At 37.2% G+C, this 24,252-nt stretch overlaps 1 protein-coding gene across 4 annotated transcripts in view; it reads right to left on the reverse strand.

Moving 5' to 3' along the window:
* The window catches only part of myrf (myelin regulatory factor), a 32,780-nt gene extending 10,734 nt beyond the window's left edge, over positions 1-22,046 (reverse strand). For 3 of the 4 annotated variants that reach the window (XM_051884635.1, XM_051884634.1, XM_051884632.1), the window contains exons 1-11: positions 21,480-22,046; positions 7,611-7,701; positions 7,185-7,460; positions 4,776-4,837; positions 4,229-4,451; positions 3,379-3,479; positions 3,171-3,285; positions 1,927-2,122; positions 1,768-1,844; positions 1,554-1,664; positions 439-538 (exon numbers count right to left, since the gene is read on the reverse strand). In XM_051884635.1, coding sequence (XP_051740595.1) covers positions 439-538; positions 1,554-1,664; positions 1,768-1,844; positions 1,927-2,122; positions 3,171-3,285; positions 3,379-3,479; positions 4,229-4,451; positions 4,776-4,837; positions 7,185-7,460; positions 7,611-7,701; positions 21,480-21,528 — 1,401 coding nt within the window. In that variant the 5' untranslated portion in view covers positions 21,529-22,046. The remainder of the gene's footprint in view (positions 1-438; positions 539-1,553; positions 1,665-1,767; positions 1,845-1,926; positions 2,123-3,170; positions 3,286-3,378; positions 3,480-4,228; positions 4,452-4,775; positions 4,838-7,184; positions 7,461-7,610; positions 7,702-21,479) is intronic. The other variant, XM_051884633.1, reaches the window with a different exon arrangement.
* Between the last annotated feature and the right edge of the window lie 2,206 nt (positions 22,047-24,252).

The raw sequence follows: 24,252 nt of genomic DNA on the forward strand, positions 1-24,252 counted from the left end.
ATGACATCTGTTCATTAAACAAATTAAGCCAGTTAATATGGTTCATATTCTTTTGCTTTATCTAAATATTTGTAACAAATTACAAATTGAAAACAGGTATAGCATCGGCAAAAAAAAAACCAAAGTACTGGTATCGTACTCGTTCTGAAAAAAGTGGTATCAGTGCATTCCTAATAAAGATTTATTATTTCTTCTGAATTTTATTTCTCAATAAGAATAAAAACTCAATGCCATTAAAAAATCGAATACACAAAAAAACATTGAAATAAAGTGGCAAGGAATCAAAAACAGAGGCAAACAAAGTCAAGAGCATAAAAACGAATCATTTGAGCACAGCAGGCTTTAACAGTAATATTGATTGGTCAGAGGCGGATAATTGACACACAGAAACAGGCTGTGATTGGAGGAGGTCGGTCAGACAGACACGACCAGACTGACAGCGGTTACCCTGACGATGATCCTCTCGGAGACGTGAGCCGCCACTGTGAAGCTCTGACTGTGACACTGAGCCTGAAGAGCTACCACCAGCATGAAGTACCTATACAAACACAAATTTAAATGTTTTTAAATGAGAAATCATAAGAGCTTTAGAGTGCTATTTTGATCTTACGTAATCAATCAGACACAGGTGTGGTTAATAAACAATAGGGGTGTAATGGTACACAAAAGTCACAGTTCGGTACGTACCTTGGTTTTGGGGTCACAGTTCGATACGAGTTCGGTACATTTACATGTCCCCCCCATTATTGGTTTGATTAACGTGTTGTGCGTAGCCTACTGTCATTTTCTTTGCACGTGAGAGTTCATTAACATAAGGTGACAATGGCGGATGCACAAAGTTCAATAATAAGCTTTTTCAAGAAATCACGGAAAGATGAGCGAGAAGGAGAAAAAGAACCTACTTCACCTTTCCACGAGGAGATGGCAAGTGAAGCAGCACCTGAGGCTTCCCATTTCCAAGACACGCATATTTCATCACTGGACTATAGTAGTGAGACTTCCCCAAAATCACGACTAATCGGCACAATGCCAGATGATTTTGTCTCATTATAACAGTGGAAACAACTTAAAATACTCCAATCCACACAGATAAGGCATCATTCTAAACTGTAAAGGGTCTGTTTTTATTTGTGTACACTCTACACTCACAATAAAAACAAAATAAGAAAACAAACAGGATGCCACTTTCTGCCGTCCTGGTTTCCTCTCTGTGAAGTTTGTGGAGCACGTCACTAAAATTTATCGAAACTCAGCGTTTAGGCTACTAGCAAGCTCTTGCGTGACATCTGAACTCATGTTTTAGGTCGGTGCATAGATCGTCTCTTCTTCTGCTCTTTTTCCTGTTGTGGCAGTTACAAACAAGCGCCCCCTTCTGGATTGGAGTGTGGATCGCCTGTGACTGACTGTATTAGTCGTCTGACTGTATGCACTGAACTGTGACGCCCGTACCGTGATGGTTCGGGACGAATACATGTACCGTTACACCCCTAATAAACAATAGATGTTGTAAATAAACCTGGTTAGGTTTTCTTAGTCATGGCCATATTTCATACCTCTGGTCGGGGTTCGGCTTGCCTTTCTTTCTCATGTTATTGGCTGTGGTCTCGCTGAAGTGGAGACGACCCACCGTTACCTTTGTAACCTGCTCTGGCGGCAACGTCACTCTGTAAAACAAATGGTTAACATTTACGTCACATGCCACAAATCCACACACTTAACACGTGATATTTCACAGAAACTCCCACAACTGGTGTAAAAAAGACTTACAACACTGGTTTAAAGGGTCTTTTGCTCCGGTCAGACTGTGACTGTTCCACATTAATGGACTGATTCATTGCTTCCAGCTGGAAGACAGGTAGATAAAAACATGCTACATTATGCAAGAGTTTACAGACATTAGTAGTTATAACTAGTTGTTAGACTCACCTTGACCCCATTGAGTTTCAGATAAAAGCATTCGATGGGCTGCAGCCCCTCTCCGGTCTTCACGTATTTGGGATCTCCCGGCATTCCGATGTACACGGTCACCTGGAAGTGGTTCTTCTTCTGACACACAAATGCATCATCAGCCAAGGAGAAGTTGAAACCCTTATCTGCGTCCACCCTATAGGTAGGCATCGGACTGGAGAGGCAGAAAGAGAGAATGAGAAAGAAAACAGCATGGAGAGGGTGTAAAATGTCTTTACTAACATAAGAGGACTTCAGAAGGAATGAAATAAATTATATTTTTTTAATTTAGATTACTGGCCAAAAATCTATTTCTGATTATCTTTCTGAGCCCCTTCATTTTTGGGTCAAAAGTGACCGAAGCCTTGAAATGTAACTTTTTTTTTTCTTCAGGAAAATCAATGTAATATATTTCTGTTCAATAATATTTTTTGATTATTATTTAGAATTTCGAAGGGATTTTATGATAATATGCAATATTTATACAATTTTGATGAGCTATTTTTTCCAATAAAATTATTATTATTTATTTATTTTTAAATAGAGTTTTAAACTTATCAAAATCATGTCCATGATTTATTTGTGTGTTCACATAGCTAATGCGACACAAGTCACCAAGTGTCATCCCATTCTGATGAAGCAAAAAAATTAAAAACGTAAATTTTTCGGTCAGTTCTGATCGAAGAGGCCCGTTGGGTTAAAGAGACATTTCACCACAGATACACATAAATAAAATAAATATAAACATTAACTTACTAAATATATATTATATATTAATATATAATAATAATAAAATATATAATATTAACATTAAATTACTATATATATAACTTATAACTTGATTAATATTTTCCAATAAAATATTTATCATAAAAAGTACTTAGAATAACCTAAATTCTGAGCTATTTTTTTTAATTATCGTGGTACAAAACCTAAAGTCATGCCATTTTTTCATTATAATTATCCTCTCTCTGTTCGTTCTCATTCCTCTCTCTCGTAAGCCAGATCTCTGCTCTTGCTCTCACTCCTACATGCTGCTCACATCATAGGAATTCCCTGGCCGCTACCATCCATCTCTCTCTCTTTTCTATCTCTTTCAGTACAGCCTGATACCTCCCTATACCCCATTAAATCCCAAACACACACTTTTGCCCTCAATGCATTTCTCATTGCTCTGTCATAAATCTAAGTGCAGAGGTGTGTAGGATTAGGGCAGCACCCACAGTTCTTTTCCATTGGAGTCGTATAACGTAGTCCATTTGTTCTGCTGGTGCGCCTGCCACTTTATGCACTGATAGTTTGGATCCAGGTATGAGTTTTCTGCATCCTGCATCAAACCTGTGAAAACACGAATGCATATACATCATATAGCGCTGAAAATGCAATCGTGCTTGTGTACCCGTGTGTGTGTGTGTGTGTGTGTGTGTGTACCTGGCTCTTGTTTGATGATACCCGTGAGTATCTGGGAGTTGAGAGTGCTGTTGGGAGAGTCTGAATGTTTTCTCTTCTTTGCCGGATGTACGGGAATCCCACTGGAGAAACACAAAGCATGCATTTGTTGATGTGGAAAATTTTGACCTTTGACAATGCTGGTCCATCTCTACCTCTACTGAAGTGGTTCTCAACCAGGGGTCCGGGCTCACTAAGGGGCCTCAGCAAACTTTCAATGGGGATGACTTAAAAGCATTTGAATTAATAAATTATTGTTAATATATTTAAATAATCTAACTGAATTAAATTAATTTAAATCTAAATTAAAATGCTAAAAAAAAAACACATAAAATTAATATTAAAATCATTTTTTTTTCCAGTTCTTGAGGTTTTTGAGATTGTAACAGTATCATTGAATGTGAAAAAAATAAAATAAAAATAAAATAAAATGAAACAAAACTTCAGCAAACTTCCAAGCGGGCCACAGGATGACTTAAAATTATTTACATTAATTAATTATTATTATATATTAAAATAATCTAACTCTAAATTAAAATGCTAAAAAAACACACATAAAATCAATATTGAAATCATTTTTTTTTTTTCAGTTCATGAGGTTTTTGTGATTGTAACAGTATCGTTGAATATGAAATAAAATAAAATTAAATATAATTAGTTTTTTTATTAATTTTAATAACATGGAATAACATCACATCAAAAGTTTAACATTTCTTAAAATCTCAGAGGGTCCTTCAGGTAAATAATTTTGGTCATACTCGTTTAAGTCCCCTGAGCTATGAAAGAATAATTTCTGAGAGATAAAATGTTCCTCTGATTCTCTCTCTCTTACTCTGGTCCTTGTGGATGTTGCAGGAGCTGATGTAGCATCTGACTCTGTTGAATGTCTCCGCCCCCGCCGCTGGTCGGACCAATCGGATACTGCGAGATCATGGGCTCTGGCTTAAGGTACATGTCCCGGTGCATGCTGGGATAGAGGGGGTGTGTGGGGAGAGGTGGAGGACTGGTCATGTGACACATGTTCTCGGGCGTCATTGTCCTGAGCATGTGCGGATCTGGGATGGAATATTTAAAAGCATACATTAAATTTGTTATATTTCCTTAAATTCTAGATTTCAGTTCTTCTTCATCAGCCGTGGCACCATGCCAATAGTACACTTCATTATTAAGCACAAAAAAATGACCAAAATCAAGCAGTCAGCTGTGTTAAATAATTGTTTTAATGTCCACATTTATCGACAATATATTTAAAACTAAAAGAATAACTAAACAACTTTCTGTTAATGTTTTTTGAACCTTTAATAACTTGCAGTCTTGATTATTTAACACTGCTCAAATGGTTCGATTAACATTAAATCATTCAGGTGGATTGAACTTACCGTTGGCTTGCTGGGGTGAATACGGCTCTGAGCTGGAGTCTGGAGGGGACTCAGGTAGCGTTCTGCAAAAATAATAACATTAAATACAATTTATATAAATTAAACACATTAAATACAAAACAACATGAGTGATTGTCAGGGTTTTGTGATTGCAAGTTATTCTGAGTGATTTTTAATGTGTTGATATTAGGGGTGTGACGGTACGGACGTAACGGTTCGGTTCATACAGTCAGACGACGAATACAGTCAGTCACAGGCGAGCCACACTCCAATCCAGAAGGGGGCGCGCACGGTAATGCAATGCTGTTTACTAACCGCCACAACAGGAAAAGGCGCAGAAGAAGAACAGGCGATCTATGCATAGATATGTTTACAATCTCTCAACCAGTGTTTCAACCGCGGAAAGACATCAATAAAACAGCTTGAGAATAATATCTCACGTAGCATCACATTTACCTCAGGCAAGTCATTTAGTGTCCACAGCATGTTAGTTCACTAGAGAAATGAACTCTAGAGTGGAAATTTATGCACTCTATTAGCTTATATATTCATTATATTTACTTTACCTGTTAGTAATGCCTTAAATTTTTTAATACATATGACCCACGCTGGCAGAATGAGTTGGAATGCGCACGGGCTAATTTCGAGCTACAGACAAAACAAGTGAAAAATGTCAATTTGGTCGAAATTGAGGTTTTCACAAAAATGAGTTCATTAAGCCCTCGCCTAGCGATCCCAATGCTCCAAATAGCAATAAAACATCTAAGAGTATCTTTATTTCTGCGTTTTCTGAGAGGAGTACCTTTTGACCATGAAAAATGCAGTTTTTCTCTGCTCACTTCTCGATGACTGGCGTTTCCTTCAACACAAGTTTGGTATCGTTGTGTAACAGATGTAGGCTAGTAAGAACTGTGTGTGTCCCTGACAGACTGCGGTCTTTAGCCTTCTTGATAGAGTGCCGGACTCCCATGCGGACGGGCCGGGGTTGGAGTCCTGTTGTAACAGACGTAGGCTAATAAGAGCTGTGTGTGTAAACCTCACTCCCCTGAACTCAAGAGGCGCTCTAGCGAATGATGCTAGAGACTGCAGTCTTTAGCTTCCTTGTTAGAGTGCCTGACTCCCATGCAGACGGACCCGGGTTTGAATCCCGCTTAGAGCCGAACCGGAGGGGCTATAGTTGTAAAGCGCAAAATTCCAACTTTGTGAATATTCATAGCGAATTCTTGATGGCATGATTCTAAACCAATGAAATGTGATTTTCAAACTTATACTGATGTAAACAAAAATTGGTATTAAAATTGGTCATATTCAAATTACAGAAAAAACGGAACTGGCGTCACGTCAATTCCGTAAGTTGAATAGGGAAGGCGTAGGACGTACAGCGTAAGCTTTTTGAAGAATACGGAAGGCGGTCTGGCGGAAGCTAGATATTTTACTTCATAACTTGTTAAATATGGATATTTTCTTTTTACACAAATGCATCGCTTCGCTTCAGAAGGCCCTCCGGAGCCGCGTGGAATATATTTATGATGGATGGATGTGGATGGAGACATTTTCTTCAGCTCATACTCGTTTGGTAACACTTACTGCCATTATAAGGCTCGGATGCCTCAGGATATTTATTAAAATTTCTACGATTGTGTTCGTCAGAAAGAAGAAAGTCATATACAGCTAGGATGGCTTGAGGGTGAGTAAAGCTTTGGGTCATTTTCATTTGAAAGTGAACTAATCCTTTAACTAAATTTTTCTCTTTTGACTTTCCCGACTCTAAACAGGTGTAGCTCAGTCACATTTTTTGTCAGATTCCAAACAAATCGTACATCATTTTGATGGTTTTTTAATATTGATTGTAAGAATAACAATAACTCATTTTTGAAAATTTGCTCATTGCGACTCATTTTGCCAGCACGGGTCACATATGTTTAAATAAATTTGTCATGAAAACAAGTTGTGACAGCAACTGTGTAAATGATTATATATATAAAAAATGAACGATGCACACGCTGAAGTTGAACAAATAAAAGTGATGCCTTTGCATGCACCACTAAACATAGGACCACTGTAGTGAATCAGTTCTTGTTTTAATTGGAAACCCATCAAAAAGCTCACTAATGACATACCTGCCCCTCCTTTTGGGCAACATTATAAAAGTCCATTACTGATTGCACAATTCCTCACAGGATATCAGGCCTGACCCATTCATCTTATGTCTCAGTGCTTATTCCCAGTTCACTCCTCCGTCTGTCTTACTCAGCCTTAAGAAACTAGGTATACTTTGGGTTTTACGCAGATTTAGGGGTGGGGTTTTTTTTACTAAAAATCATATGTTTACATACAAATCACTTTGTTAAATTAATATTTGTCATATTTATGCTATATTTGCTCCTCGCTGCTCTCTCTTTCTCTTACCCGGGTGCGTACTGCCCACGGTGGTCCGGTTTGACGTGTGGCTGTTGGGGTGTTTGGCTCTGCTGTTGCCCCAGGCAGGGGTAGTTGTGTCTGAGGTGGCCCAGTGGTGGTGGAGGTGGATAGGGATTCTGGCAGGCCTGGGGCAGAGACGGGACGGCGCCCTGGCGCAGGGGGATGGGGGGGCTCACGCCACACCCTAACCCCCCTGAAGAGGATGCCCCGGCCTGGGGCGAAGTATACTGGGGTCCTGGGGTGCTGTGGACCTCTGTGAAACAACTAGAGGAAAAAAACCCAAATCACCAGCTGATGGCCAAAATGACTCATTATTATCAAAATAAGCACATAATCATAACACATTTGGTGTACCGAGTGGTACAAACAGTCTCCAGATTACACACAGAAACTCAAGCGTACATGAGTTCTTACATGTCAGTGCTGTCGTCCTCTTTGCTGATGTATTCCTCCAGGATACTGGTGTCAATGTTTGTTGGCTCCAAAGAGCTGTTAATATCATGACCTACGAGGGAAACAGAGGGAGAGAAGGACAGAAAAAGGTAGAAGAAGAGAGTGAGAGAGGAGGATGAGTATCGTGTTCCTACGCACCATTTCTACAGTGATAAAATAACAGTTTCACAACATCTTAACAAAAAAAGACAGACAGTATTATGATTCATGTGGCTTGCAACACTTCTGATCATTTGTTTGCTTGTTTAATAGGCAGATTAATGACATATGTTCAAACTGGGGAACACAGATGAGGTCAGTAAAGACATAAATGTCTTGCAGGTTATAGACAGAACATGAAGAAGGTCTGTCACTTTCAAAGAAAAGCTAAAGTAGCTTTTCTCTCTTTTCCAATCCTTGCCTCTCTGCTCTACCCCCTTCTCCACTTCTTTACCAAATCTCTCCAAATCTGCACCACATGACCCGTCTGTAATCACTCTGTTTGCAACACCCGCAATACGTCACTCTCACCCAGGCTGACTGACCCGGCGCACTTAAGCCAAATAAAGCATCTTTTCTTGCATATTCTATGTTCTCTTTATGCAATTTACCAGTGTTATTTAATCAAAAAGTATGTTCATGTTCTTAATTTTTTTTTAAATTGAATGAATATTATAATATTCATCATTAGAAACCCATATGAATGTTATTTAACTTTAAAAAAATCATATAATTTTTATATGAATAATTTTGTATTTTAAAATGTATATATATTTTAAAATTATTATTGTAAAATAAAGAAACAAATAACATTAAATAAATAAATAAATAAATAAATTAATTAATTATCCTTTGGGCCAATATAAATGTAAAAAAAAAAAATGTAAATTTTGAAAACTCAAACATTAAAATAACAACAAAAAAACAAACAAACAAATAAATACATAAAGTCGTACTTCCTTTTCTCAAGTCCACTGGGAAAAAAAAAAACATGTATTGTGTGATCTAAAATCAGAATTGCGAGATCTAAAGTCAGAATTGTGAGTTTTAAAGTCAGAAGTGCGAGTAATAAAGTCACAATTGCGAGATATAAAGTCAGAATTGCGTGATATAAAGTCAGAATTCTGAGATATAAAGTCAGAATTGCGAGTTTTAAAGTCAGAATTCTGAGATATAAAGTCAGAATTACCTTTTTTTTTTTTTTTTTATTTAGTGGCGGAAACAAGCTTCCATAATAATCTTTCCCTTATACAATCAAATAAATTATAACCTAAGATCTTGATGTTGAAAAATTCAGCCACTGAAGTACAAGTTTCAACAACAAATACAGAATTACACAAAGTAAGTGGATGGAGAGAATGAGGGGAATCAGCCCAAGGTCAGGTGGAGGTATAGTCGAGACCCCCACTAAACCCCTGATCTCACTCGCTCTCTCGCTTTCTTTGATAGATTAGACCACTAACGAAGCCGGAATGTGAAGAATTCCTGTGTTAGTGTTGGGAAAACTCTCTGGTCCATCAGCCCCCTCAGCCTGAGAGGGATCACATCCCACCTCAGTGGATGTCCTGACCCAAACAATACACCACACAAAAAAAACGACACAATCCTGACTCTCAAAATATCCCAAAGCTGTTCTCTTCGTGACCAAGAACAGCATGGATGGTTCTGACACCTGATCCACCTGTGAATCCTCATGGATAATTTCTGTGGTTGTGAGATTACCAAAGCAGTCACTTACCATAAACCACTTGAGTAATCTCAACTGTGATTTACGAAACACTTTTTTATAAGTGTAATATCAAAAATTATACTGAGTAATGAAACTGCTGCTCTGCAGGGAAAAATCAACGCTGACGTAATGTTTCGAGGCGCTGCGATCGGGGTCTCCGCTCGGACAGCTTTATGAGTGTGCCAGCAGGGCAAATAGGAACGGAGAGGGATGATTTTACTAAATATGATCCAGATGTTTCTATCCTCCTGCTGTAAATCTGCCAGGCCAGAGCTGATAACGGCTGCAAGATTGACTGACAGGAATGAGAGTGGGGGAAAAGAGTGAGAGAGCGATGTTGAAAAAGAGAGAAGGAGGTGATTATAACAAACAGAGGAGAAACGCACGCTCTGTACTGTTTTGTGAAATGTTTTAGGATGTTTTTATGATATTTATGATGTTCAGAATTGTGTGCCATATCAAACGTTTGTATGCGTACACATGCTCTGTGAAGATCACTAAAAACGTGTTGTCTTGGCATTATTTTCCGTTACTTATCACATTCAATTAAAACCACAAGCTCACAAACTTTTTCCCCACTCAGTATTGCTAAATATGTGTTGACATTTGATTAGTGTAGAAAGATTAAACTCATATGTTTGTTTCAAAACATGTAAACAGCACTAAATCAACTCAAAATGCCAGAGCTAAACTAATTTTAGCTGTTGTTGAACAATTCAAAGTTTATTCAAATATAACCATTCAAACACAAACACACAACTAACAGAACACAATCAAAAGTTTATGAAGTGGATAGTTCCAATTCCTCACCAGGAATCAATCAATCAATCAATCAATCTCTATCTATCTATCTATCTATCTATCTATCTATCTATCATGTTGGAAAGGTCAACGGAAGTACCGCGGTAGGGCAAAAAACTCTCAAAAAAATCTCAAAATTTCTCCTCCAACTTCAAAATCGTCCGACATCGTTGTTTTACCTTTTTTTCTAAAGGTCGTTTGACTTAGTCTTTGCACGTTAGCTTTGTAAACACTGGATCAGTACTTCTGCCTACGTCACGCGTGACCTTTCCAACGTGATTACGTAATGCGTGGCGCATCGCAGAGCAGTGCAAGATGAGCATTTGTGGTTAAAAAGTATATAATTTTTTTTTTTTTTTAGAAAATGGCTGATCGTTTCACTAGAAAGACCCTTATTCCTCGTCTGGGATCGTGTAGAGCTGCACTGAAACTGCAATTTGGACTGTTGAAGTCCAGTATATGGAGAAAAATCCGGCGGATTTCAGAAATTTCGACAGAAGAAAGAAAGACATGAACATCTTGGATGACATGGGGGTGAGTAATTTATCAGGAAATTTTAATTCTGAAGTGAAGCTAATGCACTGATCCAATATACTATTACACATCTTTACTTTCTCAACTGTTTATATTCACTTTAGAAATAACCGATTATGTTTACTAGGATACTCGCCAAAACTGGCATTTTGACATAATTTTGTGTGAAATTGTCCGTTCAAGCACAAGACGTGAAAGAAAGCTCAATTCAGTATTCGCGTGCTGTCAGATGCGGCTTTCTGTTATCTTTCGCGTCTTCTTGCGCTTAAATGTTTAAATTGGCAAGGCTTAAAAGTGCATGCAAATGATAAACTTTCATGACGACACAGCACTGGCCCTATCGGGACAGTGACATTTCTGTCAACGAGCCCTGCATGTGCTTTCTTTAAAATTGAGTGCGTGTGTTTGAGAGAAACCAACAGAGGGCGCTCTCAGCCAAGTGACGATGCGTAAACTCAGCAGGCAATGAAATTATATCTGCGCTAAACTTTTTTTGCCTCTAACTCAACTACAGGTGACTGAAATCGTACAATTTACTAGCCATTGGCTAATAAAAGACATTTTTTTAGTCGCCTCTCGTGAAAATTGGTCGCATATGTGACTGAGGGTTGCATAGTAAAATCATTTTAACACATTGTAACTTTACTTTTTGAAAGTGTTTTAGATTGGTTTCCCTTCCATCATTGGCTGATCAAGAAGAATTTTGTGTTTAGAAATGATGATTCTGAACTAAAGCATTTGCCATCTCTGAGGGGCCGAATCAGAAACTCTCCCTTGAGAGCTCATTAATCACAGTCAACGATATGCCATACATCCCCTCCTCCCTGTCTCCATTTATATCTCTCTCCCTCTATCTCTCTTTACCTCCCTCGGCATATGCCGTTTCTCTACATCTCCCGATTTGTTTCCGTGTGAAACCGATCATTGTATGTGACTTCTTATGGATGTTAATCATTAAGCCCTAATTCACACCAGAGTAAAGTATGATAGAGCGAAGTCCACAATATTATCAAATGGTAAACACTACCTTAAAAAGACAAAAACACACACAGCATCACAGTGATCAATACAACATTCATTTGAGTATCCACACAGTTAGAGAGGAAAACATTTGTCTTAGTTACACAATTATTGACGTGATGAGAGAACTGTAAAATCGCAATCAGTACCAGACAAAACACACACTGATATTGTCACTACTCTCTTAAAAATAAAGGTTCCAAAAGGGTGTTTTTGCAGTGATGTCATAGAAGAAGTTCAGTGAACATTCTAAAAAAGAACTTTTTTTACTTAGTGTGAAGAACATTTTAATGATCTAAAGAACTTTTTTTCCACTATAAAGAATCTTTTGTCCAGTAAAAAGGTTCCATGGATGATAAAGGTTCTTAATGCCAATAAAGAACCTTTATTTTTAAGAGAATCTAACAAAAATAAGGTTTTTATAGGACATTTTACTGGAGTGTTTCAGCAATCAAGTTGTTTAACCATGATGTCAATTTGTAGGCCAACCGCCAACATGATGCTAAAGTGGGTTCTGAGTGTTTTTAACTTGTTGCTATGCTGTTGCTAGGTGGCTTCTTACTGGCTCAAAGGATCCCACCCCCAAGTCTCTATGATATTAAATGGTTTGGTTTCCTCCTTCAAAGTCCGTTAGTCAAAAAATCGCAAATCACTTAGAATAGTAACAGCAATCATTCATGTCTTTAGTACAAATAATGCAGGGCGAGTTACATGCTAAAGCTTAATAATTAAGGTTAACATATGAAAATATCGCATTGAAATACACACATTCATACCAAGCATGCACACACACATATAGGCTACTGAACGAATGCATGAGGTCTGGCAATGTGAATAATAAGAAAAGACTTGAGTGTGAGAGAAAAAGAGAGACAGTACCTGCTCGAAGCCACAGCATTTTGTTTTAGGACAGACACAACCTACAAAACTGAAGATGCGTGTATATGACCCAGTACGTCTCTCATATCCTTCCAAACAACATACACCTTTCCGTCTCGGACCTCAGCTGGCGGGTACAGGGTTACGTGAATGTGTGTGTGTGTGTGTTGTAATGCAGGATTAGGTCTCAGTCATGGGACAGAGCTGTACCAGGCCACCACACACAGTTCTAGTCGCCCACCAGCACTGAATGCACCGGCCGACCTGAGCAGCTTACCTTTAGTCCACGAACACGAGAGAGAGAATGATAGAGTGGTTAGAGAGCAGCGAACGCCTTCATACTGTCAGCAGAGAAAGGAAACATGTCGGGTAACAATAAGGAATTCAAGGAATGATACATTTTCAGAGGGGTGTAACAGTAACAGTCCCACACGCATCAACATTGTCAACAATTTTAACCCCAGTGCCCCAGTTTAATCCCCACTAACATGCCGAGTCACTAGCCAGATTATCTGGTGTGGTCCGATCAGCCACATGAGTTTAAATGTTCCACTTTCAACAAATGAAAAATCTGCATGGTGTCAGTGGAAGAATTTCTGCTGCTGAATCTCCAGTGCTATGGAAAAAGAAATACGATTTTATCCAGTCTGGATTTAATAATGATAATATATATATTTTTTCTATTGAGTTGTCATCAAGAACTGCACACAAAAACAAACAACACGACCATTGTAATCTGATTCACAAGCAAATGACTCTTATGAACTGATTCTTTTGATGATTCATTCAAAAAGTTGATCTGTGGGTCTTTCATGCGGAGAATTCTCATCATGTGTTTGCATTTGAAAGTTAATGGCCTAATGGATCTTTATAAAAGTCCACATTGTTGTTGCAGATGAAATATAACACGGATAACATTAAATAAATATTTTTTTATCAGGTTAAATGTTGATTATTAGTCACTCAAACCTCTCTTTTTCTTTTTTTATCCGTAGGTCACGCACACCCGCCATGTTTGTAGTTTTTTTTTTTTTTATTCGTGTTTGTAGTTCTAAGCCGAATCCTCCTCCTAATCGCAAATGGTTGTGTGCAAAATTAGCCGTTCTAGTGTGCACGGATCCACACTTGGAAAATAGTACACCTTACGGGGACTTTTGGCATACTCTTTTCAACATACTATGCTTTGGGAAACACTTATAATCTCACACACTATTTAGTATGGATAATTATGCATATTGGGACGCAGGGAAAGTCAGGGGTTACTGGTTTGAATCAGACTAGTGAATCTTTTACTGAATTAACTCAGTGAATCAGGAAAGGTTAATGAATCAACATCTGACTCACTTAAACTGCAAGTTACTTTCATTACTTTCAGTAATGAAGCAAGTTATAGGTGCTTAAAGGTTTAGTTCACCCAAAAATGAAAATTCTGTCATTAATTACTCACCCTCATGTCGTTCCACACCTGTAAGATCTTCGTTCATCTTCAGAACACAAATTAAGATATTTTTGATAAAATCCGATGGCTCAATGAGGCCTCCATTGACAGCAAGATAATTAACACTTTCAGATGCCCAGAAAGCTACTAAAGACATATTTAAATCAGTTCATGTGACTACAGTGGTTCTACCTTAATATTATAAAGCAACAAGAATACTTTTTGTGCGGCAAAAAACAAAATAACGACTTTATTCAACAATATCTAGTGATGGGCGATTTCAAAACACTGCTTCATGAAGCTTCGAAGCTTTACAAATCTTTTGTTTCGAATCAGTGGTTCGGAGCGTGTATCAAACTGCCAAAGTCACGCCCCCCAGTGGTGTACCATTGAAATTTCGAAACACTTATGACATAACAAAGCCTCGTTTACTGAAATTATGTGACTTTGGCGCTCCAAACCACTGATTCGAAACAAAAGATTCGTAAAGCTTCGAAGCAGTGTTTTGAAATCGGCCATCACTAGATATTGTTGAAAAGTCGTTATTTTGTTTTTTTTGGCACACAAAAAGTATTCTTTTAATAAATATGTCTTCAGTAGCTTTCTGGACATCTGAAAGTGTTAATATCTTGCTGTCAATGGAGGCCTCACTGAGCCATCTGATTTTATCAAAAATATCTTAATTTGTGTTCTGAAGATGAATGAAGGTCTTACGGGTGTGGAACGACATGAGGGTGAGTAATTATTGACAGAATTTTCATTTTTGGGTGAACTAACCCTTTAAGGTTTGTGAAATGCAAGTATCATTAATGACTGATTGCTCATATTTATTTTGTAGTTAAACATACACATTTGCAATTTTTGTTTAATAAATTACATTTCAATAAAAAAACTAAAACATTGTGAAGCACCAATTTCTTTGAGTACATGCACTGGCAGTGTTGTTTTTGTTAACTAACTCTAAATCAAAAACTATTAAAAATACATTTAGTTCATTGAAATAAAGCTGAAATCAAACAGAAATATAAATATTAGATGAAAAACTTCAACTTAAAAAAACTGAGAAATGTTGAAGTTGAAGTACTAAAATTACTAAATCTAAAAATGACTGTAGTTCCAATAAAAGGAAGAAGGACGTGGGAAACGGATCACAGTCACCTGAAATGTGGAAAGTGTGTAATTTTTGGTTTGTTGTAATGGAACTGGCATGTGAATGTTACAGGCCTGGCTGCTCAAACACAATGCATTCCAGTGACAGCAATACACTGTTACATGAGAGAGACCACGCGCAACGGCCAAACCATTCCCTCCATCAAACATCAGCCCTAGGAACCATCTGTACCCACAAGAGTGATCCATGACTCTGATATCGGGATAAATGTGACCTAACCTGCCAAAATCTCCTCACAAAAGTCAACAAGTGCATTATTGATGTTGTAAGAACATCCCAGACACAGGAAATTTTGTATATGTTATCAAAATAAATAATATTAACAAATTGGTAAAACATTCACTTTTTCAGCAATTTCATTTTGCGTTGATAGTGGCGCAGAAAATACACATTTCAACTTAAAAGTCGTCATGAAATGGAAGTTGCGATAGTCTTTTCTTCCCTTTTGTGACATATATCTGAGCGAAACTGCTTCTTGAACAAGAACAAATGTAGGGCGGGGCTTGATTTTGTTCATGGGGAATTGATTGGATGGTTGTGGTTTGCAATTGGTCGATCTCATGTGAGTGACAGGTTGCCCCGCCCTCGTGCCAGTAAACACTTCATCAGAGAAGAGATGTCGCTGCAAGAAGGAGGGGAAGTTATTCTGATTAAAGACAAAAAAAAAAAAAAATAGAAAATGTAATTTCATGGTGAATTTAAATTAAGCATGTCTGAGAACTCCATGAAGTTCAAACACTAATATTTTCTACTGTGATACAGGGCCGTAACCACCATAGGCAATGAGGGGGACAGGTCAGCCCCAATAACTGGATGAATGAAATAAAAATGGCCAAATTGTCCCCCTTAATATTTGAAATTTCTTAATGCTGCTCTCCATTACGCACCGCTCTGTTTGTTGTTAGGATGGCAGACAGTTTAAAAAGTTTCTAGTCTGGTCTGCCTCAGCGGTCTAACAGCACTCGTCAATGTCAAAGGGACGGCCAATCAGATTGAAGAAGGCGCGGCTTAAAGTTTACTGAAGACGCTTTTAGTTTTTACAGTGGAAAATTGTATGCTTGGTAAGATATAAGTAGCTAAACATTTAATTTTTGATAACTGTTTTACGATAGATATATTTAACGACCCACAGTAACATACAGTGATGCAAACTTCTCAACTTTTTTTAATGTAATTTCTCCATTTTGAATTGAAAATAAATGATGTCAGACATAACTGAATGTGACGAGACAAGAAATGTTTTGTTTTTTTACATTTTTTGACGTATTAGACATACAAACAAGAGTGAATGTGTGCATATTTTTAAATAAAATATTATTTGCAAAGTTGAAATGGATTACTTCACAACTATATAGGCTATAATTAGACTTCTTTTACCATTCTTATCTCTTCTTAAATCCCTTTTAATCCTTTACACCCAATGTTCAAGACATGGTTACAGTCTTGCTGTGATAAACCCAATTACTGTAAAAGGTTGACATAATTTCCCAAATAATTTTAGTAGAAAACTTTGCTGGCAGGCATCCGCTTGGGTGGCGAAGGGGTGAGTTTCGTGTTATGGTGCTCACGGTTGGGTTACGGTCCAAAACATCAACTCCTACGCTGGCATTTCGACCAATCAGCTCTGTAAAACACAGTGCCTGTGTGCTTAATGTGTGCTGCTGGTGTACCAAAACTGATACATGTATGTTTCTTCTTGTGCATGTTGGCATGTGTGTGTGTTTGTATGACCTGTGGCCTGCCCTTATCTCACCCCACCCACAGCATGTATGAGTGTGTGTGTGCATCCATCTGTGTGCGCGTCTAAGTCTGTTATCTCTCTCCCTCGCCCTGTCTGCACACTGTCACACTAATGGAGTCGGAATGAGGCAGCGATAGCGAAAAAGAGACGCACGAGAGAAAGAAACATTACTTGCACCTCATTCTGTTTTTTAACAGTCTTGTAGGTATGCCAGGAATGGACCAGTGCATTAGAGAGAGGGGGCATGCGTACCCTCTATAAGCAGCTTATGGCTACACTCAATCAGGCTAAACACGCTTTCTGAGCGCTCTTATGTCACAAGGGGTTTCGGTGCTAGTTATGTTAAGGAAAATATCTGAAAAATATCCTCTCCATGCCTCTCAGAACCAAAGAAATAGAAGCCAGTAACCATCCATCCTTGTGAATAATGAAAACACAGAAGAAGTTTATCAGGGCTGTTTGTTTACTTTGAGAATGTCAATCCATTCCTCTCAAATGTGTTCACCAGCTTGAGACAAGTGAGGTGGTACAATTTATTACTAGCGATTAATCTTCCACAATATTTACATGAATTTAAGTAAAATCAGACAGCTCAGAAGAATGGAAATTGAATTATTTTGAACTGAAAAAACCCTAAATTGTTTCTACTAGACATCAGTGAGATTAAATGGAGAATTTTGATGAAGTCTCCTGCTTCTCAGATGTTTCTTCTGTGGAAAGCAATCTCACTTGTGTCTCCTCTGAGATCTCAACAGTGTCTCAAACTGATTTGCCAAAACACCAAAGTCTCAATCAAAAGTCAGAGATCTCAATATAAACATTTCTCATTGAATTCTTCCAAGACTAAAAGATCTGAGCTGTTATCCTTTTACTGTACACTCTAAAAAATGCTGGGTTAAGAACAACCCAAGTTGGGTTGAAAATGGACAAACCCAGCGGCTGGGTTAAATGTTTGCCCAATCTGCTGGGTAGTTTTATTAATTGTTTAAAAATTACTGTATTGCTTGCTTAAAATGATCCCAAAATATTTTGGAAATTGACATTTATTAATAAGTTTAATGAACAATAATTAAACAATACACATTTATTAAATTGCTTATTAATAAACGTTTACCTTTTGTATCGTTGCCTCTAGTAATTATGTGTCTGATTTTTAATTTCCAACCTATTTTAGTAATTTTTAAACGATAGTTTGGCAAACATTTCACCCTACCACTGGGTTCATTGGGTCCATTTTCAACCCAACTTGGGTTGTTTTTAACACAGCATTTTTTACAGTGTACAACAACCAGTGTTGGAAAAAGTTACTGTTAAAAGTAACGTGTTACAATATTGCCTTTCACACCAAAAGTGCAAATGCAAAAGGAAATGCAAATTTACACCTGTACAGTAGAGGGCGCAGCTCTGTGTTATTTAATATATTTAATTATTGCAGGAATAAATTTATTTTGAGGAATACTGTTTTTGTGTAAATGAGATAAGTAAATGGCTGCTCACATTTAGTCCAGAACTACAATAACCATCATGTTTACACAGCGCACACAACACCTCTGCACTTACTCACGATTTCTCTCAACATGGGGACAAGAGAGCTGTCAGTTAGTAAATGGGAAAACAAAGTAACTTGCGTTACTTATTTGAAAAAGTAACTCAGATTTTTTGTTGTAAAGTAATGCATTATTTTACTAGTTTATTTTACTAAAAAGTAATCTAATTACATGATTCGTGTTACTTGTAATGCGTTACCTCCAACAACTATGTGCCTATTTCTGTTTCTTCCTGGGAATTGTCAGCGAAACATCCAAGACAAACTTGATATTTGCGTGAAACTCTATTACATTGTTTGAGCTTTGATAGAGCGACCTCTGAGCAATAAAATTTTCCTCTTGGACAGCTGAGGGTCAAATCAGACAAACAGCTCAATCTGCCTCTTCTTTTGTGCTTTGTGTTGCTGTACTCCACAATGGATGTTCATTTAAGACCCCCCCCCCCCCACTATACGCACACAACACACACACAAACACAAACAAACAGAGAACAAACACACTGGGCATTCATTGGGAATCGTGGATGTGAAGCACAATTAAAAACAGCAATCAGCCATCAATTCAATCGCACAAATACACACAGTCAAATAATAGAAAAACGTCAAAATCTGAATGGATATGAATCAGAATCTCATTTACGTTAAATTTATTGCTTGATTCACAAGAGTGTTGTCAAAAACACAAACCATAAACAGACTCCTGAACAAAAATTGTGGAAAAAAAACATAAGTGTGTCCACACCACAATTCTTCCATATTTCACATCGCATACTAATACTGTTGTATCCCTATTTTTGAGTATTTTTCTAGTGTGTCTCTGTGGAAAAGTCTGTCAGAAGAACATCTCCAGCGTTTCGGTCAGGTCCAGAGGCACATCGTGCCTCACTCCCCAAATGAAGAATGTAAACATGTGAAATTCTCGTTAAAGAGCAGTTCTTGACGGCCACGAACTCCAGAGCCCAAAGAAGTCAACAGTGTTTACAGTAAAACACTGTCATATATACAAACCGTTACACCTGCTCTGAGAACACGCACTCACGCCTAATGATTCGCCACAAATTATGGTTGGAAAATCCCTCCAAAATAAACAGTTCATCTTAGAACTCACCATAAAAAACTACGGCTTTTATCTGTCAAGAATGACAGAGAAACTAATATAACCACTCTGAGGGGACAATGAAGTTAAAAGCTTTCTGAAGAAAAAAAGATGATAAAAAATGCAGAAGGAAATAAATCAACACTTTGCAGTGATGTCACTAAAAGGGTGAATCACACAAAAACATATCCAACAAACTTCACCCAAAAATGAAAAGGAAAAAGTTATAAATTATATGTGAAATTGTAAATGAGATCTTGGTTTTAGGACCATCACAGATTTTACGTTTTCATAACAACTTTGCACATTTTCTCAAATTGTCATTAAAGCAATGCATCTATATATATTTTGTATTTTCATTATTCATGTTACTGTAATTTAAAATAATATATATAATACAAGAAAAATACTGTAATAAAAATGTTTTTTTTTTTATTCATACAAATACTACATGATGTATATATATATATATATATATATATATATATATATAAATAATATTTAATTTACTTTATATTAATAATAAAAAATGTTTTTTTAATTCATACAAATACTACATGATGTATATTATTAAAATAATATTGAATTTTTTACATTATATTAACTATAATGAGATTTTTTGGCATTACCGTTTTGAAAATTGTGGGTAAAATGTATTAAACTGTCATGAAAACAATGCAAAAATCTTCATAATAAACTGGACAATGGACAAATCAGAGGAAAGTTTGTAGTTGTTCATAAATGTATGTTTTCTTTTTTACTTTTTGATATGGACCTATGGGTCTCTGAAATAAAGAATGAACTGAATTGAATCACATCTGATTCATCCTTTTGTTTTCATCTTATTTTCTTGCTCAACAGCCCCAACTATCTATCCATTAATCCATCTCTCTCTTTAGTTCTCTTATTCTCGTTGTCTCTGTCTTAACCATTACAAACACACCATTTATCACATTCCTCTGTCCTTCCCAGTGTTTCTCCTCAAACCCCTCCTCCTCTCTCCTCTGGATTCCATCCTTCGCTCCCCGCATCCGTACATCATCTCTCTTTTCGATCCTCTCCACCTTTCTGCCCTTCAACATTCCTCCCTGGGATGGCTCATCAGTGGCTTTTTATGTCCCTTGACAAATTCAACCATCCTAAATCACGGGCCAATAATGTTTGAAACATGACAAAAAACTTGTCAGTGAAATATGCTTAATGGTAACACTTTAGTTTAGGCTCCACTTCTCACTGTATTAACTTGCTTATTAGCATCCATATTAATAGGATATTGGCTGATTATTAGTACTTATAAAGCACATATTAATACCTTATTCTGCATGACCATATTCTATATCCCTTAATCCTACCAATACCTAAACTTAACAACTACCTTACTAACTATTAATAAGCAGAAATTAGGAGTTTATTGAGGCAAAAGTCATAGTTAATAGTGAGAACTGGACTCTATAAAGTGTGACCCAATATGTTATTGTGAAATAAATCAGTGTAGAACATTTAACAATAACCATCATCTCTAACTAGAGTGATTTTTTTTCTGAATCAGGTTCATTACAAGCAAGGTAACAAAAACACCTTCATGGTTTGCTGGACATAGACAATAACAGGTTCTTGAACATGGCAAAAATCATGTTTTGCTTTATTATTGCTTGTTCTGACACTTAAAATGACTTGTATTTGTTGTAACCTAATGTAGTCAGGTTGACTCGGACATATTAAATCATACTTTAAGTTTATAGGTTACCTATGAGTACGGAAATGGTGTAAATAAGAGTACCATGGTATTACCATCTGATCCATCACTGTATTACGGATGAAACAGTGATCTGACAAGCGACACCATTTTGAAATACTTTTAAACGGTCACATCAACAGGTCAATGAACTGTCTTACCTTCGAAGAATCTCTGTAAGGCCTCCGTTTCATCAATCACTGCATCCATTCTAGCGGCTCCCGCTTATAAACTCCATGAACATGAACGGACGGATCCTCCGGCGCGCGGGAGCGGCGGGAGTCGCGTGCGCTTCAAACTCTCATCATCCCTAAGTTCAGCAACTTGACGCACAATTATCTTTAAATAACAACAAGCCACCGAGTTTCTCGAACGAATTCAATACAAATTTCTTGTCTGGATAATTAATGAAGGCAATTTAAAAACAGTTTAGTTGTTTCAGTTCCTTCCGTAAGTAACAAATTCCTTTTTTTTCTGAGGAGATTTTACCTTTGAATGTCAGGTGGAGGCATATTCCAGTTCCCCCCCCGATGATTTCGTTTATTTGTTACTGCGACGTGTCATTACGGATTTATTTAATAAGAAATGGTCATCTGAAGTTGGAAAATATTTTTATTCGATAAAAATTATCCTGTGAACAGGTTTTGCGCGCACCTACCAGCGCTCGAGCCACTTTCAGTCAGACGCGCTCAACGTCCTTCTCTGCGCGCTCTCGCTCTACTTGCGCTGTGCACGCGCTCCACGAGTGAGCGCGAGAGGAAAAGACAAATGTCACTAAAAATCTAGTTTAAACAAGGATTTCCATTGCAGTTTGGCTGTTTTAATTGATTAAGTATGACAGTGACTTTTCAGGCCAACTACAAAGAGGTTTTCTATTAAAATAAACCTCTGCAATTGATTTAAGTACTGCAAAAGACAACTCAGAAACACAAACGAGACATATAAACAAACTAAGCAGACACATAAACAAACATAATAGCAGCACATAGGCATAACTGACAGTTTTTGCAATGATTACAATATGTAAATGAGTGATTTTAGGTGAAAAAAAATACTATAGTAAATACTATAGTGTTTTTGAACCATACTATAGTAAAGTGTAGTATACTGTATATATTATACTATTTACAACACTTTGTTAATGAATGCTTCAGCATACAGTATTACCTATAGTGAACTGATAAACTGTAATAAATACTGTATACCTTAGTTTTTACTACAGTAAACTGTAGTGTATATTGTAGTATAATATACCCTATAGTTGTAGAAAACTTAGTACAGTATTGGGTAAAGTCATTTGTTTATATTACTTTAGTTGTTATGTTACCACAGCAACTATAGAATTACCACAACAAATTAATTAAAGTACTTTACTATAGTATGGTTCAAAAACACTATAGTATTTACTATAAATTACTATAGTGTTTCATCTGGGTTACATTGTCTTTTAGGCTACTTTTATAAATACTATGGTACAGAATATTTATAGTTTACACTGTACTACTCAAAAGTAGGCTACTTTTATGAATACTATTTTTTTTTTTTTTTTTTTTGGGTAATCATTTAGTACCTAGTCCATTTATCAAACTAGCATGATATTACCATCCAATACTATAGCTATTAGTATACAAACAAAAACTACTATTTTGAACAGTATATAGTGATAATATCATGGCACATGAATATGGTAATCGTATATTATCATATTTATCTTCTCATATATGCCTAGTTTTTCATGGTTTAATCTTAAAAATATTGTGGCATCACATCAGTTGTGTTGTGTTGTTTGAGGGATTGTGAATGAATGAGGTGTAACGCCATCATTTATCACTGCATGAGCTGAGTGATCTGTTTCTCTCGTCTCTTTATCCGCGACCTCTTTACAAACAATGACCCTGTGTCCATCCCACCCCCCTCCCAATCAAATGCAGTTTTGTTGTTTTTACTCACAGCTGGAGCATCTTTCTCTCTCTCTCTTTCTCTCGCCCTCCTTTTTCCTCTGTTTGACCTGAACAACACGCCCGTTCTTCCCACGACACACTGCGTGGATTGTTTGGGAGGACGCAGGCGAGAAAAAGAGAGCTTGAGGCTGCAGAGACAAAGAAACATCTGGCTGTGTTAATGCACTTCGTCTAAATGTGAGCGTAGCTGTATATGTGTGGCCGCACACATGTGACCCTGTCCTGTTAGTCCGCCACAATGAATGTGTGTGTGTGTGTGTGTGTGTGTTTACGAGTGTGTGCATGTGAAGTTACAGCATGTCTTACTCCGGCTGTATACTGCTATTGTTGATTAGGAGTCATTGAGACCATGTCATTCAGTAATCTATAACCAAATGATGACTGTCAGACACTGTGGTTTGAGATTTAGGCCCTGAGCTGATGTGATCCAGCTGTTAAAATAAGTTAGTAGCAAAATAAAACCCCTTCGGCTACCATCCCTAACCTGCCAAAAAACAATTTGGATCATATTTCACACACACAAAAAATGGGGTGGTGCTAAAATGTCCCCCTCTCTCTCTTTCAGCAGGTGTGTTTTTTCACTACATACTGACTAATGTGTCTTATCATACATTCCAGTGAATTACAAAGTGCGTGTGTGTTGTAGTTGTGTGTTTGTGCTCACATAAATGTGCATGTGAATTTGTACTTGTGTTTGTTACTGTTTGCAGATATTTTAAGATAAAATATTGAAATCAAAAAATTATTTAGGGTACATTTACACGACAACGATGTACGAAGCCCTCACATGACATGCAAGTAAAAAAGTAAATCGTGTGCACAATTTAGCAAATCGAGGGAACGAAATAGTAAATCGTGCGCACAATTTAGCAAATCGAGGGAACGAAATAGTAAATCGTGCGCACGATTTAGCAAATCGAGGGAACGAAATAGTAAATCGTGCGCACGATTTAGCAAATCGAGGGAACGAAAT

The sequence above is a fragment of the Ctenopharyngodon idella genome, chromosome 24 (genome assembly GCF_019924925.1).
Source record: "Ctenopharyngodon idella isolate HZGC_01 chromosome 24, HZGC01, whole genome shotgun sequence".
Taxonomy (NCBI): Eukaryota; Metazoa; Chordata; class Actinopteri; order Cypriniformes; family Xenocyprididae; genus Ctenopharyngodon; species Ctenopharyngodon idella.